We start from the raw sequence: 19,956 nt of genomic DNA, 5'->3' as shown, positions 1-19,956 counted from the left end.
AGGAAGGAGAAGTCTATGCCATTGAGACATTTGGCAGCACAGGTAAAGGAATGGTGCACGACGACATGGAGTGCTCTCACTACATGAAGAACTTTGACGTCGGACACGTTCCCATCAGGTAAGAATCTGCATTCATGGTGCATTCCTGAACAAAACCATGTGGCTATTATTTAATGCTAGTATACTGTTGCCCGTCTGATACAACCCCTCAAGATTAATAAATGCCTTTTTTGAATATCTATTAACCCTTAACTAATTAAAAAGGCACACTTGCCTCAAATTTCAGAATATTCACACCAAATGCAAATAAGAAAAACACGTGTCACATTGCCTAGTTCAAAGCGGTCACTAGGACCATCATCTAAAACAATGAGTCCCGTGATGTTTAAATCCTGTTCTAAAATAAGAGATGTGTTCTCCCTCTCTAGGCTCCCCAGAGCAAAGCACCTTCTGAACGTCATCAACGAGAACTTCGGCACGTTGGCGTTCTGCCGGCGCTGGCTGGACCGCCACGGAGAGAGCAAGTACCTGATGGCCCTGAAGAATCTGTGCGACCTGGGAATCGTGGACCCCTACCCCCCTCTCTGCGATACCAAGGGCTGCTACACTGCTCAGTTCGAGCATACCATCCTGCTCAGGCCCACCTGCAAGGAGGTGGTGAGCCGGGGAGACGACTACTGATGAGCCCACCCTGAGACAGCACCACACACACCCCATGTCCCCTCCCCGTTAGCAGCTCCTCCTCCAGAGAAACAAAAGAAAACTTGTAGATCAGGATGTGGTCGTCTCGGAGCAGCTCTGAGGGATGCCAAATGTTCAATGCACTACTCGCAGCTTGCAAGGAAGAAAGACTGGCTTTCTGAGTTTTCTATCATCACCCACAGCTAAAGAAATCGTAAACAAGCCAACACGTTCTGCAGGGGAAGTATTCTTTCCTGCAGATGTCATTTTACAAAAGAACTGTCAAACTTTTATTTAAGATGCTGCTCAGTGCACCCCCAGTATTAAAGAGACGGTATACCTCCTTTTTTTATTTTCAACATTTTCTATGGCTCCACTCTTAGCCTCCAGTACTTTAGTGCTCAAGTTAATTTAAGCACACATTTTACTGATGGGTTAAAGAAGTGGTTAGGCCAATGCATGGCCAGGAAATCTCTGCAAACAGACAACTCCTAACATTTAAAGCTCTGGTGCCGTTTAATAAATGTTCACCCTGCATCTGCAGCTTTGTGTTTTGCTTCTGTCACACCGGGAGCTCTGCACTCTGGCCCGTTTAATATTCGTTTCTTTGATATTTTTAAAATATCTTTGAAATGTTTGCTGCCACAGTTTTTTCCTCAATTATAAAATGCTTCAGTTTGAACTCCCTGAAAATGTTTTTGTATGGAAAAAAAATATTAAAATGATTTTGCTCAGTGAGGTTCTGTCTTCTTTTTCTAATGTCTCTCATCATAAGAAATCTACTCTAATCTTTTCCTTTGTTGAGTGAGATGAGAAAGCTCAATACTAATCATCTTTCCATTAATCATAAAGCTATTAACTTTTGTTTGTCAAAGCAGCTTTTCTTTATTTATTAAAACTATCTTAATTGATCATTTCTCAAGGCCGTAGTTTCACACCATAGATTATTGGTTCAGATTTAAGCAGCAATTAGTGATTATACATGTATTATTTACGTAGTTTTCATTTGTAATGAGCATTTAAACTGTAACAAAATAGTGATAAATTCCCATCACATATCCTCTTCAACTTGCTTGCATTGTCTAGTTAACAGTGCAGAAATAATGTATTTCAACTCATTGTCTGAACACATGCTGAACTACAGGATTATTTGCTGTGTTGATATATTTTGTAGCAATCGATGCCTAATGAAGTCATCAGCAATAAATCTAGAAAAAGCTAGGAGGTTAAATGTATTATATACTGCAACTAGAAATGTGTCTTTCATCTCCGGTTTGAATAAACATTTCTACAGAGGAAACGCATTCAGAACTTAGTTAAAGTAAAGGGTTTTGCTTGCAATATAATTATAATTTAAAAATATTATAAAAAACATGCTACAGGCTAATTAGATAAGTGCAATGCGCAGACATAAATACATTTAACAACTAATTTTCTACATTTATATGGACAATAATCACAAGTATTTAAGCATCTGGGTACTGCACCACTCTTTGTTCCGATGTGAAGTGGCAGCATGCACCTTGAACGCTGCTTTGCAGTCCGCCAGTAAAACCATAGAAGAAGAAGCCGCCTGTTATCTGCATCCGGTAACAAGCCAGCATGCAGCGAGCAGAAAAACAACAAACCGAGAGGAACTTAAAACAACTTTAAACTAACACGTTTTTTGAAAATGAGCTCAGGGTCGACATGTTCCGTGCATGGTTGCCGCAACAATTCACAGAAATGTAAGGAATTTGCAGACACGTTTTGTTTAGGTCATGAAAAACGTAGGCACCAATGTCCGTGCCCCGCGCGCTACTTCATGCACACCATGCCGCGGAAGGAGGAAAGAGAGGCGGCGTGGCTCGCGGCTCTGAATCTCAAACGACGCCCAAAGAGAGTGTACGTTTGCTCCTTCCACTTCGTCGATAAGAGACCCACAGTGCTGCACCCGGACCCAGAGCTCTTCCTGGGGAATGACCTGCCTCCACCACCGAAGAGGAGGATAGTAGTCCGGGGAGTCCGAGAGAAAAAGTCTCGACCTGCTGATTCCTGCATGAATGTTCATCAAGACGGTGAAAATGGTCGGAAAGTAAACGGTAATACAGTAAATTATATTCGTTTTTTAATTAAGTTGAAAAACTGTATTTACACTGAATTTATTTTTAATTAATTATCCACTATAGGCCTATTAATAACAGCTAAGAAAGTCGTAGAATCAATCATTTTTGTATCAGAACTTTGTCAACAACAGTTAAATCATTCTTAATGCAACCATAATATCCACCTCATAATGTCAAAACTGCAATATGCTACTTTTTTCTGTCCTTTACATTTGATACCTTACGAACATTTTGATGATTATACTTTTGTATTTTTTTACCTAAGAGAGATTTCGAATGTAGGACTTTCTCTATTTAGGTTTTATGATACCAAGTTACTTTTACTTAAGTAAATACATCTTCCACCACTGATTATTTTGCATATAACCTTATATACTATAGATGTAAAAACTGGTATGCTGTGCGGGCTGATATTGAATGCGATCATGTCTATTAATTAATGCAATTTATTTTCTGTTGATGATTTTTCTGTCGATCCACAATTATATTCACTTCTAATTATTTAAAGCTATTCTATTATTTACTTTTTTTCACCAATCTAGCCTAAGAGCTCTTGAATAGTCCTACCTTTGGGAAACTTATTGTATTCAGGTTGTGTCGACACTTATGTTTTGTCATCTCTTTTACATTGTGTTTGTCAGGCTGCTCAGTGGACTTCGCTATGACCATCTCAGATGCTGCTGGCATCTTAAGTTCTGAAGATGCCCCTGCCCCACAGCGTTGCTCAGCTCACACACAGTGGGAGGACCCTTCACAACTGGATCATGATTATACCAAGAGTGTCGGCGTTAAGGGTGTGCATGATCAGACGACTCAGTGTGACGAGATTGGGTACTTTATGCTACAAAACGACTCGGATGCTTTGCTCTACACTGGTGTATCTCTAGAGACATTTAACATCCTCGTGTCAACACTGGAAGGACACGCCTCCAATCCATTTACACTGTCTGTGCGAGATCAAGTTCTTCTGACCCTAATGAAACTAAGGACCAACCGTGGGATGGCTGATCTTAGCAAACAGTTTAATATATCCCAAAGCATGGCTCGCGAAATAATCCCCTATTGGATTGACAAACTGGATGAGGTTTTGCGACCTCTGATTCCGTGGCTTCCAAAAGAAACTATTGAAGAAAACCTGCCCGAAGAATTCATTGAGGATTTCCCTGACTTAACTTGTATTTTAGACTGCAATGAGATCCTTTTACAAAAACCCCGTAACCTTGATTCACTCAACACAAAGAAATACCAGGTAGCTTATGCCCCGTGTGGACTAATCATGTTCATCTCTGCGGCGTATGGAGGGCAATGCAGTGACACATTCATAACAAAGAACTCAGGAATATTAAACTACCTGATGCCTGGAGATGAGGTCATGGCAGTTCGAGGGTTTCCAATTGAAGATGTGCTGTTAAAGCATGATGTTGACTTGGCCAAGCCGTTCTACACCAAAAAATGTGGCCAGCCAACTGAGACATGGTTGATGTGCACTAGACAAATGGCATCTGTAAGAGTTCATGCTGAAAGAGCGATCAGACGACTGAAAGTTTACAGAATATTATCACAGGTTGTCCCGCGTACCGTGGCTGCTAAAATAGACAAAGTTCTGAGAATATGTGCCGCTCTTGTCAATTTAAGAGAGGGTCGCATTCGTGACTCACTCTAGCTATCAAGTGGACTAAATACAAATGGCTTTCAGGAACATTACACAGCACCAGGAAGAATGCAGTAATGTCCTGAAAATCTATGAATATAAAGTGTTCCATCACTTATAGGGCTGCATACTATATTGTTTTTTTTCCACGTCATCATGACGTCAACTTCAACGATGTTGAACTCAGATATTTTTTGGAGCTATATGAAAGAGTATCTTTAGAAGGCTGCACTTTATAATACATTACTTTTTTTTATTGGTGCCTTTTGTGTTCAGATTAATTTGTAAGTATGTTGGGTTTTAAATGTGATCATGTCTGCCTTTCTTTTCCTGGTGCTGGATAATGTTTGAATATGTTTATTTATTTCAAGTACTATCGTTTTATTCAAAATGACCATATTGTGCAGCCCACGTCACGTTATTAAACAATTAAATCCTATTCACCATGTTGCATATCTTTTCATTCTAAGAACAGAATATTAACAACTATGACTGATTGACACTGAAAGATAATTGATTTACAGAGCTCAAATGTGTCAGAAAGGTCCAATGTTCTGACATACTGAAAAAGAAAGATGCCATTTATTAATTATGACTTTCTTTCTTTTTTAAAGAAAAGTAGATTTCAGTTATATTCGGAAAAAATGGTCACAGGGCTAGTTTTTTCATTTTTGTTTTCAGGGGTTTAAATAAACCAATTAATAATTGAATTACCATTAATAGTTTATCTTTTATTTTGAGTAATGATTGTTTTGTTTATTCATGTTTTCCTTGTTCGTGTTTTGTATACTATTTTCCTATACAGTTTGTGCTTATACAAATGTTATAAGAGTTAGGAGGAGAAAAGTCGATGTGTGTGTGTATTTCACCCGTATTTTAGTTGTTACAGCGTAACGTTTCTCCCAGTGTGCTCCGATCGGTCAGCTCGGCCACTCTGTTCTGATTAGTCAACCACCTGAGAGGCTCCGCCCATATCTAACAGTGTTTTTTCGGCTCTGAGCGGAGCATGTATAAAAGCTAACCTACGTTTGCTAGTTGTTCAGTCTAATATATCAACCTACTATGAACAATAGGTGGTTCATATTAGGCTAGCAAGAACATGTTTACAATTGCAATCTTATACGCTAGTCTGCTACGTGTCGGTCATTCTTTTTAGCTTGCATAAAAACAATGTTTTTCCTAACATATCTAACTATAGGTAGCCTTGTTTAGCTTTGTAGCATACATGCTAGGAAAGCCAACTATAATGTAATTAAGTTTCGCGAATGACCGTACGGTAAATCACCCGGAGTATACTGTATATGAGTATTTCGTGTGTGAATGCAGACATTCTCGTGCTGAGAAACATGTAAGGCCATCTGCTGACATTGTAGTTGATATATGTAAACGCTAGCAACTTCGTTAGCACTGTGTCAATGGCTTGTTCTGTGTAATAAAACCACTATGAACAAAAGCTAGTGGTTCATATTAGGCTAGGAAGAACGCGTTTACAATTGCAATCTTATACGGGTAGTCTGCTACGTTCGGTCATTCATTGTAGCTGGCATGAAAACAATGTTTTCGCCTAGCATGTCTACCTCTCGGTTGCGTCGTTGTTTATCTCGGTAGCACACACGCTATGAACGGTAGCTCGGTTAGGAACGCCAACTATAATGTACTGACCGTAGGGTAAATCACCCGGAGTATACTGTCTGAGTATTTCGTGTGTGAATGCAGACATTCTCCTGCTATGAGAAAAATGTAAGGCCATCTGCTGACATTGTAGTTGATATATGTAAACGCTAGCAACTAGGCTACTGGGTATCCAGACGTCACGATGCCCAGGAAGAACATGAGAAATCTCCAACGAGGCGTTTTGGGGAGGTCTTTTCTGTTTTACTCCCTACCTACAGGGTGTACTTTGAGGGTTTTTGACTCTGCAGACCGTTTACATGCATAACAATCTTCATAACACACAAGGGGACGGGTAATAACCGGAAAAGCATGACATGGGACCTTTAATGCTTTGGAAAACGTTCATGCCAATAAAGCTCATTTTAATGAAATTATGAAAAAGGCAAAATACTTTAAAATATGAATTTGAGATTTTGGGCTAACAAATAAACTTCCCTTGGCTTTCTTCCTATACAAACTGAGAACAAGACCAAACCAGCATCTTTTGTAGAAAAATGAAAAAATATTCTCATTTATTGAGGTAATTTTCTAGAACAAAATTGAGGTAACAATTTGCATAGTATAACTTCCATAAATGTACACACCCATTCACACATTCATGAAGTAGTAGCAAAAACATTTTCCAACAACATGTCACAAAAATAAAACAATACAAAGTGTGCTTTGAATAAATGGTTCAGGTGGAGAATACCTTTTTTTGTACAATTCTCTCCATTATGGAGATAAATGTCAAAATCCGGTTAAATCCTGATATTTTACTGAACAGATGGTAAAAGAAAATCAGTATGAACATGCAACTACTCAATGGTGATGGAACAGTCATAGCTGGTGGTGTTGAAGAATCAGGTGATATAAAACTCTTAAAAACAGTCAATGGCCTCTTCTAAAATAAAAACTCTGAGAAGGATTGTATAAAAATACATTCATTATCGAAATGCTGGTCTGGGTGGGACTGTAGGTGTTCAGATTACATTTTGCTGGATTTAATGGAAGTATAAAAATATATTCACCAACGAAAGGGCACTTATAGTACACCAGTTCATGGATGGTTCACGCTCTGAAGACAATTACATTCTGGAGCAGAGAGGTGGCAGCATTTAGCCAAATAAAACAATCCCTTTGGAAACTTAAAATAAGGAGAGGGGGGGGACACACCCAGCAAATGTTGAACCATTTTGGAAATGCTTAGGTTTTTCCACACACTTCCCCCAAGGCTTTGGCTTGAGGTCTGCCAGTTTTCCCTGACAGACCCAGGAATACTTCAGAGAGAAAAATAAACCCTGCCCTTCTTGTGTACAGATCTTTGACGATAAACAGAGTAAAAAACTATGCGGACAGCGTATTCTGTAGACATTTCTGGCAGGAAATACAGCCGTCTTTGCTGGTGCTAGCTGATTGAACGGTTCGCTCGTCGGAAGCTAGGTCATTGGACAGACAAATTAATTTAGGTTGTTTGGTCACTTTGAAGACTGAAGCGGTCAATGCCATTGGGGCCCCAATAAAAAAATATTTTAAAAAAAGTATACGAGTTTGCATGGGCCCCTTGCTGGCTCTGGGCCCCGGTGCGTTGCACCGGCTGCACCGGCGATAGTTACGCCACTGCGTCCTTGCTAACACTCATCATCATTTAGCTGTCAAACACAGGGGGGCCATTTCTAGTAAGTGAACAACTTACATCCAGTAATGTAACGACTATCTAAAGTGACATTTCAACAGCATTTACAATCAACAAGTCACCGAACGCAGACAGGCAGACGCGTGAACACACCTGTATGTGCGACCTGTGGAGGACACTTTGAGTCTGGTTGCTGCTACTGAGACACATCTTGGCTGATACTCTTCTTTATAAAATACAACTGTACACAAATCAAAAACATAATCTTTTCAAAAAAATACCTAAATATTAACACCATATACAAGAAGTTCACAAAGCAGAACCATGATTTTAAGAAATGTTTTCGTCTTATTTAAAACTATAGACCAATCCTCAAGGATATAAAATGCCCAAAGAGAGAGAGGAACAAGAACCACAACTGGGGCTGTGCTGATATCGCTGAGGAGGGGGGATTGTGATCCTATAGCGGCCGGTCTTTGTCCTGAGTTACTCGCTGTGTGTAAAAGAGGATGTAGGCCTGAGCACGACAGACCTCCTCCACTGAACACACATTCAGCTTGGAGTCATTACAGTGAACCCAGAAGCCTGCAGGAGAAAACAAGGAAAACAATTTAATGGCTGCAATGTAATCTTTAAGGCAGACACTTTTAATTTATTTTTGTGCTTACAGGCTGGGGTTGTTATTATAAGCAGGGATGCAAACTCATCAGGTATAAAAAAAGGTGACAAGGACCCGAGCCCCCCGACCCCACGGAATATCGGCTTTAAAATGAGGAATAACAGATGATTTTAGAACAACTAAAGCAGCAGGTAATAATAACAGAAACGCTAAAGAGTCACATCTAATATAAATATATAAAAGCATTTATTTTAATTGTGTAGCAGTCAGTTTATAATTTTGGCAGCACCGTTGAGCATTTTGAAAATGTATTTTCATGCCTCTGCTAGGCTTAGTCGTTCTATCTGTATAGCCACTGGTGTTAAGTAACTAAGTTCATAAACTCAACAAGTACTATACTTGGGCACAATTTTTAGATACTTGTACTTTATTTAAGTATTTTGCTACTTTGTTCTTCTACTCCACTACAGTTCAGAGGTACATGGTGTACTTCTACTCCACTACATGTATTTAATACCTTTTAGTTACTTTACAGATCTGGATGAATGATGTGAAATATAATCAAGTGTTAAATCAGACTTTAGTTCCACCTGGAGTAAATCCACCAGCTACCCTGCAGTAAACAAAGTCATTCAAACTAGCTGCACCTTCACCAGCTTTGAGAACACTCATGATCAATCATTATAATACATATCATATATATTATTCTGAAATAAACCAATCTGCACAACGACTACTTTTACTGTCGCTATTTTCACTATATTTTGATGAGAATACTTTTACACTTTTACTTGAGTAACATTTTGAATGCAGTACTTTTACTGTAACATAGTATTCCTACACTCTGGTACTTCTACTTTTACTCAAGTACAAGATCTGAGTACTAAAGCTAATGTTAGCAGATAGTGACAATATATGCTAGTTAGCTAGCTCAACGATTCCTTAAATAATATTGCGACAGAAAAACTTTTCAGTGCACATCACGCTCTGCCGCTCCGACAGGGAGCTCTGCTCTGAACACCCCGTTCTAACAGCTGTTCACCAGCGGTCCAGTCTGTACCACAGTGACTCCGGACCACACAGTTAATATTAACGAACGCACCCGTAAGTAATGTAGCTGCTGAAGCTAGACCATCTTCGCGGAGCAGCAGAGCCTTATTATACATCCATGAGCAGAGCCGACAGGCAGGAAGACTCGAGCACACAGCTCGCGCTTCATTATAATAATATTAAAAAAAAGAACACCATACGTGATGGCACATAACAGCTCGCGGCCGCGGATTACTCCGGGTCCCAGACCCCCCACATATCCCAATAATATTTTTATTGCAGATCTACATGAATCACACAAACGACCTATTTTGGATTCAAAACGGCGAATTTCGCCGAAAGGTGACAAGTTTGCACCCCCGTATAAGTATCTGACATTATAATCCTCTACAGAGAAATGTAATGTTTTTCTTTAACTCTTCTTTTTTAGTCTATTTGTAATGGTGACATGTCAGGCAGAAGGCATTGGTCAAAACATTAGTGAGAGTGGGAAAAAGGATTGCCGGTGTTTTCAGTTTGTTGCTTGATAGAACAAAATGTGAAGCCTTTCAAAAATCTAAATGATGTTCAATGTGATGGATTAATATCTTGCTTTTGATTTTGATTCCAGAAAAATAATCTTCCATAAATCAGTCTTAGTTTCCTCGTTAAATGTGGGGTTTTCTCTGGAAGTTTTTTGTTTTTCTTCCTAGGGTCTGAGGGTGTGTAGTACAAATGTGTAGTCTTTTGATATTGGGCTAAATTGATTGGTTAGGTAGTAGCACTAGTGCTGGAGCGACGCGTCGACGACTTCAAAATATCGTCGACGACATATTTCCGCGTCGACGCGTCGCTACACACACGTGGGTGTGTAAACAAAGCAACAAGCAGTTCGAAATCGCACTTCAAACACAATGGAGACTGAAACGGCTACCACCTCCTCACAGGATTGCGCACGAAGCCCTCAAACGAAAACATCTCGCCCTAGGTCTTCAAAAGCATGGGAATATTTTAAAGTTAGTCCAAAACGCAAAGATATTGTCATTTGCAGTCTTTGCCAAATGGAGTTGGCATATCACACAAGCACAACGGCTATGTTGGAACATTTAAAGCGGCAGCTAGCTGTGGTAGCTACCATTAGCAGCTAGCATTTGCTCTCCGATTTTTACATAAAAATGGAATTATGGATTATAAATTCAATCATTTTTTTATACATAGACGTTAAAAACCTATGGATTAACCGATTCAGCCGCGTTTTTTCTCATTTTAATGCCATTGAACACGTCTTTTGATCAAATTGACAGCTACGGTGGTGAGACGATCTCCCTAGAAGCTCTGTAAAGGTACGTGTTGTGATGACTGTATTTGCTTCCCCTGTCGCGAGTCCGGATCACTCAGTGATGATACTATATACCTACATAATCTGTGGAGTCTCAGCTTTAATCGGATATCTTGTATGTGCAGCTACGATGAGTAATAAGGGTACTTTTATCTTGAGTTCTGTGCCAATGTCCGTTAGCATTTTTCGCTCATGGGTCATTTAGATGCTTCTTATTAGGGATGCCAGCGATTATTCGATTATTCGAATATTCGCTACAGTCTCCATAATCGAATATTATTTTTAAAAATCGATTTTTTTTTTTTTTTTTTATTATTATTTATGTATTTTTTTTTTTTTCTTGCTTAGTTTCAACCAAAATATATATAAATATATATATATGCTAATAATAGTAATAGTATTAATAATTGTCATTGGTCACACCACCAGTTTGTTTTACTGTAAACTTGGAGGAAGCCTGCGTGCAGAGCAGACTGCTGCTGCAGCACGCTACACACCGACCCCGCCCCCCCTCTCACGTGCGACTAAAGATGAACAAAGCGGCAGGTAAAAAGAGTTCCTCCTCGTGGAACTACTTCGAACTTACAAGTCCAAAGGAAGTTAAATGCAAGCTCTGCGAAAAGACGTTGGTCTATCACAGCTCAACCTCAACAATGCGTTGGCATTTGAGTGCGAAGCACGCCAAAGAGGTTACAGAGAAAGACGCAGCACAGCCGGCCATTACCAACTTCACTTCAAGGCCACGCCGTTGTGATGACATGTTTGTTTGTTGTTTGTACTGTTAAACATGTTCCAGTAAAGAAAAAAAAACGGAATTCCTTTTTTTTTTTTTTTTTCTCCCGCGGGGGGGTTGGGGGGGGGAGGGGTCGGTCGAATAATCGATTATTATTCGCCAGGGCTGCCGAATAATCGATTTTGATCATAGTCATTTTCTGGCAACCCTACTTCTTATGAGACTTGTGTTTTGTTTTGCTAAACAGGGTTTGTATCGGCAGTTAGCTGAGATTATTACCGTTAATCTGGTATAACACATTAATAGTTTGTTAAATATTAAGATCCCCTGAGACACAGTATTGTGAAAAATTTTTTTTTTACATTACGTTTTTTTTACATTACGTTTTTTATGAATTGAACAACAGACAAATAATCGTTAGATTAGTCGACTAATCGATCAAATAATCGCCCGATTAATCGTTTTCGAAATAATCGTTTCCCCCCAGCACTAAGTAGCACATTAACAAACATACTAAGATTTTTTAAGAGGTGAAAGAACAGCAAGTGTATTTTATGGGGCATTGTAGGTAAACAAAATAAAACATTACGAGTAGGGATGCACGATATTGTTTTTTTGAAACCGATACCGATAACTTCCTGCTTCTCAAGACCGATACCGATAACCGATAATAATATAATATATATATATATTAAATGTACCTGTAGTTTTTGCACACCTGGTAAAAAAAGACTAGTAGTGAGCAAATGACATGAGCATTACTACTATGAACAAAACTAACCCTGGGGTCGTCTCTGGCAAACTTCTTGCCTTTTTCAAAAGCCTCGTCGATAGGTAAAAGCCCCGGTGCCTTTGCAGCTGGCTTTGGATTCGCCGCTAGTTTAGCAGCGCAGGCGTCTTCGTACGCTTTTAACACACCATCGTAGCGATGGCGATGTTTCAGGTGACTAATCAGGTTGGAAGTATTATAGCTCGTTGCCTTCTTCCCTCCTCGTGGAACTTCTGCATTGCATTTGTTAATACAAATAGCAAGCGAACTATCTAACTCTGAAACTTTGAAATAGTCCCATACTACCGACGACATGTTTGTTTACTGTCCTGGCTTCACGGCCGCACACCATTTACGTCACAGCCAGGCATGAGGTAGGGAGCGTTGGATTTGTGAAAAACTCCCCTCTTCCTAAACCACTAATACCACAGTACTGGCAAAACGGGAGGAGCCGAGTGAAAAACAAGCACCCCTCATCCCAATCCACCCACACCGCAGTACTTTTTTTCTTTTTTTTTACCCAAAAAATAAATTGTATATTATCGGGGCTATTAATACTTTTATCGGGTTTATCGGGATGATGTCATAATTCCTATTGTCGGGCCGATAATTATCGTGCACCACTAATTACGAGCAATAGGAGAGGGGTAAACAAATTAAGAGCATAAACTAAGAATTTCCAAGTTTGAAGCTGAAGGTCTGAGAAAAAACATGGAAATTCTCCAAGACTTAAATCCTACGTTCCCGAGAGAAGATCTCACCTCCTTCTGTGTTGTAGCAGTAGGATGTGTAATGACCAGAGCCAAAGCCCTTCCCATGATGCATCACCACAGCGGAGAGGTCGTAAACGAAGTGCTTGGGGCTTGGCGAGCCTGTGGAGCTGGGGCTGCTGGGACTGGAGCAGGAAACCCCTTTGGGCGATGGCTCTCTGCAGCAGTAGAGTTCCATGTTTAGAAGCTGGTCGAAGCGGACGTGGACTCCGATCTTCTCCCGGTGGTTACGGCCAGACCACCTGAGGACCAATCACAAGACGGCAAGCACATCAGCTAATGAACCATTAGTGTGCTTCAAACAGTAGTCTAAAAGGATGAACCACAGCTGGGTTATATGGAGAAAAATACTATTGATTAATATATATTTGGCTACAGAGGTTGACTGACCTGAAGCGTTTGAGGTGAAGCCGCAGGACCTGAGGCAGTTTGTGGACCATCAGCTGTTTTTTTGCTTCAGTCAGGAGCAGTGGTTTGGAGGAGGACCGCCGCCTAGCAGCTGAAAACAAGAGGAATGATTGGCATGCAATGCAAACTCTACTGAGTTTCACATAAGCTTGTCATCGTTCATGTGACGAACAACTATGCATGCTATAGGACAAACTCAGGACATTCATTCAGTCTTGCACAGCTGGAAATTCTATGGCAGCAAGTATCCATCAGACAGTTTTTTTGTATTCTCATACCTCTCTTTTGGCCATCGGTATGTTTTTCTAGTAAATATTTTGTAGTTGTAAACAAAGACTATTTTTAGATATGGAAAAACACCACAACACTAGTTCCAATTGGTGTTAAAGGTGGGGTCGAGTGCACAAAAATTTGAAAGTACACAGCCGAAAAGAATCCGCCCCTTCCTTCAGACTTCCTTACAGAGCACCTCCTCCAACACACATGAACGCGCACATGACGTCAGCAGACTGGTGAAAGTGGCCGCCTGTTGCTGGCGAGTCATTGAAGTACTGCTGCTATGCACGCCCAATGACGGCACGCCCAATGAGGGCACGAGATACATTTGTGCGTGCACGAGATGGAAGGCTGACAGACAGGGCGCCAAAGTACGTGGTCGTACTTTTTACAGTACTACGGCTTCTACAGATGACTTTTTTTTATGGATTTTTTGTCAAAGCACTTCAGATATTCATTGCTATCGGGATGTTAAGAGCATTCCATGGAATATAACAAAAAGTGTATCTCGAGCCGGTTTCTCAAACTTACCTACCCCACCTTTAAGTCTTAATATGTGGTAAAAACATAGAAAATATTTGAAGACTTTTTTGATATTCAACTAATAATAAGGTAATAGGAACCAAACACCATATCATATATTTAGTATTTGGACATATGCGATTTCCCCTTAAATATTAAGGATTAAGGAAAAACAGTCATCCATGTGTCCAAAGTGTGGTAGTTTTCTATAATGAGGCTCATCTTACCTCTTTCTTGTCTATAAATGAAGGCTAAACAAACAGTTTAAATAAACATTTTAGGTTCATAGCGTGATTAGCCATGTCACACAGACTTTAAGGACATGTTTGGACTAACATAATACAACAACTGGATTGGGTAGGTAATAAAAAAGTCAGACCTAACCACAGTCAAGCTCTGAGATTCATATTAACGCCAGATGTAAAAGTCTATGTGTTAAAAGATAGTGTGTGTATGTTGACATTATTTTAACTCACAGTTGCACTGCTCACAGGCGTAGATGTTTCCCTCCAGCGCTTCAGTTTCTGTGAACTTGGCCAGCATTTCAGTTAAATGGCACGAAGCCTGAGCAGACTCCCTGCTATTCCTGTGATAGCGCTCAGGGAACTCCAGAGACAGATCCCAAAAAGGCTCCACAGTGTTTGAGCGGTGGTCGCAGGCCAGGCAAGTCACCTACATTTGAGGGAGAGGCAAATAAAGATGTTATACATATTATTCTAACCCTAATTGTTCCAACTGTTCTGCTTATCCCATCTGCTGCTTCCTGTCCCTTTTTATATTGTATGAAAAACAAAAAATACAGAAGTGGTGATTAGCCACATTGCCAAGAAACCCGAAACCTTACACAGCCCTCTATTCAGCAAGAGCAGGTGTCAGAGTGTGTGCTTCGCCTCCACAAGTAGTCATTATTCTAATTTCCTCGTACCGACTCCCTCCATTTCTCATCTATCAGTAAAGTGATGTTGAACTTGTTAGATTATTATGTATACATACAAATATTGTCATCAGCGTCGCACGCATCTGTAAATGCTAAACTATTACAATTACACTCATGCCCATGAAAAACAACATAGTAGAATTTGACTGCAGTGAGAGATTTGAAGTGATGAATCCATCAAGGCTGTTTTAAACTGAATTATGCATTTCAGTGAGCGCTGATGAAGGCTGTTGAATTACCAATGGAGTGTGTGGGTAGATCTGAGTAGGGATATCATAGCTTGGAATATTAATTTACTTTTCATTTTATTTAGCTTTAAGAGTGCTTTTTCTCATTTAAGTTTATTTTCATCTTTACAGAAAGATTAAATTCTGTTTTTAATATATTTATTTGATCTACTAACATATTTTAATCATGTTCTTGTTATTCCATTTAACAAGACATATGAAAAAACAGTGATTCATTGTGAAGCTCCTAGAATGTAAAGTCTGGTAAACTAATGAGGGAAATTCATGCGGTAGACTCTTTCTTGATAGTGATATAATAGCTAAATAATTAAACTTAAATTATATTACAACTGTTAATATTTTACTATTGTTTCACTTTATTCTTTCTTAATTTACTTTTAATTCACAACAGTATTTTGTGTACTATAATAAACACATCATGGTGAGTGAGTCAGGTGAAGCTTGTGACCATTGCTCAGTTAGTTAATGGTTATGTGAAAGTGAGTGCGGGTGATTCTGTGTTGTAGTGCATGCATGTGTCGTACCTGGCTGAGGAGCTGACCATGAAAGATGGTGTTGACCACACTAAGCACCTGCTTAATGAGTCGTTTCTGTGGGACCCCAGCAGTGGTCGTGTGCTTGCCAGTGCTCTCCAGCTCGTGCTGCACCTTGTCCAGCAGCTCACACAGGAACTCCTGAGCGTCCTGCTGGGCGTAGCCCCTGAACGCCGGGATCAGCTGCCACACTGAGTGGAGCATGGCAAAAGGCGATACCAGCGCCCACTTGCCAGACCACATAACCTGGAACAAGGTGTGCAGCTCGTGGCAGAGAGAGATGTGCTTCGAGCTGGGCTCTTTGGGTTGGATCAGCTCCATGCTGCGGGTCCGTGAGGCCCCGCCGCTCAGCCCTGCCCCAGATCCTGAGCTGGCCTGGAATCCCCTCCTTTGGATCAGCGTGGACTGGGACGGAGAAGTCAGCTGGCCGTGGACGGCGGATGCGAGCAGCTCCAGTGCCTGCGTCAGATCAAGGCGCAGAAAGCACTCCCTGAAGAAATGGAGGTGGCTGAGCACCTGTAGGATGGAGTTCATATAACAGGTGTTGCCTAAATTCCTCAGGCCCGTCACTCCAGGAGTGACTGTGGGGCGTCGCTTAAAAGGTGAGCCACCTTGTTTGGTACTCTGCCTGCGGCGAACAGGTGTTTGGGCAGAATCGGGCGTTGCTGATTTGGGCTTAGATCTGTTGGCAGAAGAACAGCTCCTAGTTTTGGGAGGTGGTTGGACCTTTTTTGTCCGCCCACCTTTCTTAGGTGTAGCCATGGCAGGGCTCTGAGTCCTTGGCCTGCGGGTGACAGACGTGGGCACTGGGGTTTTTGTCTTTCTGCGTGCACTCCGAGTGGTTGGTGCTGCAACTGGAGCTTGTGTTACACGCTGGCTCTTCCGATGTAACCGCCGACTCTTCCTGAGAGGAGCATTCTCCAGCTCCACCAGTAGCTTTCTCTTTGTAGCCTTCCTCCTCTCCCTTGCCTCCCTTTTCTGCTCTTCATCCTCATCCCTCTTTCGCTCTTCTTCCTCTCTTTTCTTCCCACATTCAGTCATTGCAAACCAGAAGCGAAAAACACGTCCCATAAGTGCCCTGCGACGATGCCAGAGCGCAGTAAACATCCTGTCCTCGTCCCTCAGTTGCAGCTCCCGGGCACCTGATGGCATGAGGGCATCGGCGGCGGCGCTAGCAGAGCGGAGTGTGCGCCCACTACGTGTGGTTACCTCATAGCGCTGGCTCTGGATGGCGCTGAGCGTACTACGAAGCAGCTTCAGGTCTCCAGTGGTGTTGTCATTCAGGACATAATCGTCACACAAGTAACAAAAAACGTAAAGTTCATTAATTTCCATAGCCAGCGGGTGGTGGTGCTGCTGAAAGTGCTGCAGAGCGTGTTCCTCGATGTAGCGCCCGCACGCCACATGAGCGCAGCCCAGGCAGGCCCATATAGACTCGCTGGTGTTGCAGTCTACGCAGTGCCACATCTGGGGGTTGAGGATGGAGTGATCCGGGGCTAGTCGCAGCCGCCCCACATGCTTACACCTGTCCATTACACACGCCGGCCTGCCCAGCTGGATGGCGGGCCGTGTCAGTCAGAACCTGACCGTCTGTGTGTGAGTCTGTGTGTTTCAACGTTTCACAGTGGCTTCATATCACCATGGTGATCATGGTGAGCTGAGAAAAGGGACCCTCCTAGGGCATGGTGGCCTCTAAAGGGGATAGAGAACAGAGTTAGTCAAGATGAATGGAACTGTGCTTCAAATCGGATTTTCTTCAGCAGTGTAAGTTCCTCATAATTATCTTTTTGTACTCTTTTGAACACCTACCCTTACAGCAAGATTTGTGTCCCAAAATAACATTCCAAGTGAATTTTTGCTGTCAAAATGACAGTTTTGGTTGATAAAGGTGTTTCCATCCCCAGGAAGGATTGGCCCTATTAAGTTTGAGGAAACCCATAGGATTTTAAAAAGGTGTATTTATACATGATAATGACATCTGATCATTTTGGCGGAAACACAAAAGTATCTAAATGTCAATATGTCTAACCTCCAATGAGTCTTTTTTATGAGGCAATAGCGACACTCAGCAAACTGCCAGGTGGCACGCAGACTTTAACATTTCAACAGTAACACGGGCCAACAGTTAAATAACTGGTTGATAAACATGACTGCAGCGAGTGTTGCCAGGCGCATCCACTGAAAACAGAAAGGTGTGCTAGTTAACATGGGCTATTGAACCTGGATGTGACACTATAAACAACACAACCCTTTGAGCTTTTCCAGAGACACTCACTCTCATATAAAAATAAAGAAATAAAAACTCAGCAGGCACAGTGATATTTGCCAAGGTGACATCACAGGGGTATAAACATATTTTCCTCTATCAAATTGTTTTACAGTAATCTACCGCTTATAAACGGCAAGTTAGATACAGCTAAAATCCCTGTCTTTTTTGATCTTCTGACTGTGGGAGAGTTGCCCCAAAACACAGTTTGAACAAGGGGTTTTACTTTGGTTTTGAGGCAACCCAACAATCCGTCTTCTCTCAAGCTCTTATGGCTCCTTTTCACATCTCCGGGGGTTGAACAAGTTGGGATCCTTGAGTGGGCTGAGCCCTATCAACCCGCCCACTGAGGTCAAAGAAGTAAGATTATCCAACAAAAGGGTGACTGAGTTTGCAAAAGGGTGCAGTCTTTGTCTGGGTACAGAACTACCTTTGCTGGGAAAATTAATGAGTGAAAACCAGGGAAAGCAATGTGCTGCTAGAAAATGGCACATTTTAGAAAATAGAGAAAGTAATGGTGATGGGAGGACAAGGAAACATGAGGTTTCTTAATTGAGAAATATATTGTCCTTCTACTTTATTGTTCCAATCGCTTCATTTCATTTAGCATTTAAAACGCCAAACAAGGGGTTTAGATCAACTTGGGTGTTATTTTAGTGCGAGTGGGCGTATTGAGTCGGTAAATGTTCAACAGTTTGGGATGTCTTGAGGGTTTCCAGCTACCGCAGACAGACCCCGTTGAGTTGATAACCAACATAAACAATGCTAAATCACAGAGCATAACATAGTGTCAGACTGATCCGTTAGGTGGTATCCGGATAAGCAACCAAGGTGCAGAATAACGTGGCACTAATTGTATTAGTAACTTCAATGTCCACATCATAACATCGCCCAGGATTACCCTCAGTGTAAATTACAGTTATCACAACAGAGCTTTACAAATAAAGTAATCCACTTCATAAATAGTGAACGTGTTATATTGCAAACAGTGCAAAGACTCTTGGGAGAGTTTCTAATGTCACCGAAGTTTTACCAGCCAGTTAGCGCGCTTAGCCTGGTTGTCCTTGTGACTGCATGGTCTTAAGTGCCTGATCACCCCAGACTCACGTTACTACAGTTGCACTAAGTCTCAACAACACATGGTGCGCTTGTTGAGCATTTCAACAATGTGCACGACAAAACGGCTAAACGAGACGCGTAATAAGGACAGTCATCACAGCCCAACTTTTAGGTAACGTTGCATCTCCAGCTAAGGTAAGCTAGCTACTGCTAGCATGTAATTAATACAGCTAAGAGGAGTTGCTATGACAAAACATTCAAATCATACATAAATGCCACCCAAACCACTTACAACCCTCACAGGACGATAATAAAAAATTAAAAAACACATACGTGACGTTTTACAACACAAGAGTCACGCATGTCAAATCTACCGTTTTTCTTGTATTTATAAAAGAGGTTAGTGAGCCCTAGCTGCCCTGCTAACATTAGTCTAGCATGCTAGTTAGCATTAGCCTGCCAGGCTAACTGAGATAATCCTAACAAGTTCATGCGTTAACCGGAGGTCAGCTCCCAGCGGCCAGCTAGGCTTTAAAACCAGCCGACCGGACGTGTGTAAACGGCAACTAACATATCATCACCTACACTTCTAGCATGTTAAATATGAATGACTGTGAGAGAAAAGAAAGCAGCATACCGAGCCTCTCTTTCACGGCAGTAACTCCTCTGTTTCTAAAATGATCGCCATCTTGTCAGTCTTGTGGCGTGGTGTAGGCTCAAGC

The 19,956-nt window shown here is 41.3% G+C and overlaps 3 protein-coding genes across 4 annotated transcripts in view; 2 read left to right on the top strand and 1 right to left on the bottom strand.

Moving 5' to 3' along the window:
• LOC117468330 (methionine aminopeptidase 2-like) overlaps nt 1-1,419 on the top strand; it is a 9,702-nt gene extending 8,283 nt beyond the window's left edge. Inside the window, exons 10-11 of the mRNA XM_034112392.2 lie at nt 3-118; nt 429-1,419. Coding sequence (XP_033968283.1) covers nt 3-118; nt 429-681 — 369 coding nt within the window. The 3' untranslated portion in view covers nt 682-1,419. The remainder of the gene's footprint in view (nt 1-2; nt 119-428) is intronic.
• Nucleotides 1-19,956, bottom strand: part of usp44 (ubiquitin specific peptidase 44) — a 24,662-nt gene extending 4,706 nt beyond the window's left edge. The window contains exons 1-6 of one of the 2 annotated variants that reach the window (XM_034112389.1): nt 19,872-19,956; nt 15,901-17,601; nt 14,668-14,863; nt 13,376-13,484; nt 12,977-13,227; nt 6,594-8,311 (exon numbers count right to left, since the gene is read on the bottom strand). In XM_034112389.1, coding sequence (XP_033968280.1) covers nt 8,187-8,311; nt 12,977-13,227; nt 13,376-13,484; nt 14,668-14,863; nt 15,901-17,442 — 2,223 coding nt within the window. In that variant the 5' untranslated portion in view covers nt 17,443-17,601; nt 19,872-19,956 and the 3' untranslated portion in view covers nt 6,594-8,186. Of the gene's footprint in view, nt 1-6,593; nt 8,312-12,976; nt 13,228-13,375; nt 13,485-14,667; nt 14,864-15,900; nt 17,602-19,871 lie in introns of those variants that run through there. The other variant, XM_034112390.1, reaches the window with a different exon arrangement.
• Nucleotides 2,242-4,846, top strand: LOC117468329 (uncharacterized). The gene is made up of 2 exons (XM_034112391.1): nt 2,242-2,762; nt 3,428-4,846. The coding sequence occupies exons 1-2, from the start codon at nt 2,354-2,356 to the stop codon at nt 4,447-4,449; spliced, it is 1,431 nt and encodes a 476-aa protein (XP_033968282.1). The 5' UTR covers nt 2,242-2,353; the 3' UTR covers nt 4,450-4,846.

The sequence above is a fragment of the Pseudochaenichthys georgianus genome, chromosome 23 (genome assembly GCF_902827115.2).
Source record: "Pseudochaenichthys georgianus chromosome 23, fPseGeo1.2, whole genome shotgun sequence".
Classification (NCBI taxonomy): Eukaryota; Metazoa; Chordata; class Actinopteri; order Perciformes; family Channichthyidae; genus Pseudochaenichthys; species Pseudochaenichthys georgianus.
Note: the sequence above shows the minus strand (reverse complement) of the source record. Positions and strands in the feature narration are given on the sequence as shown.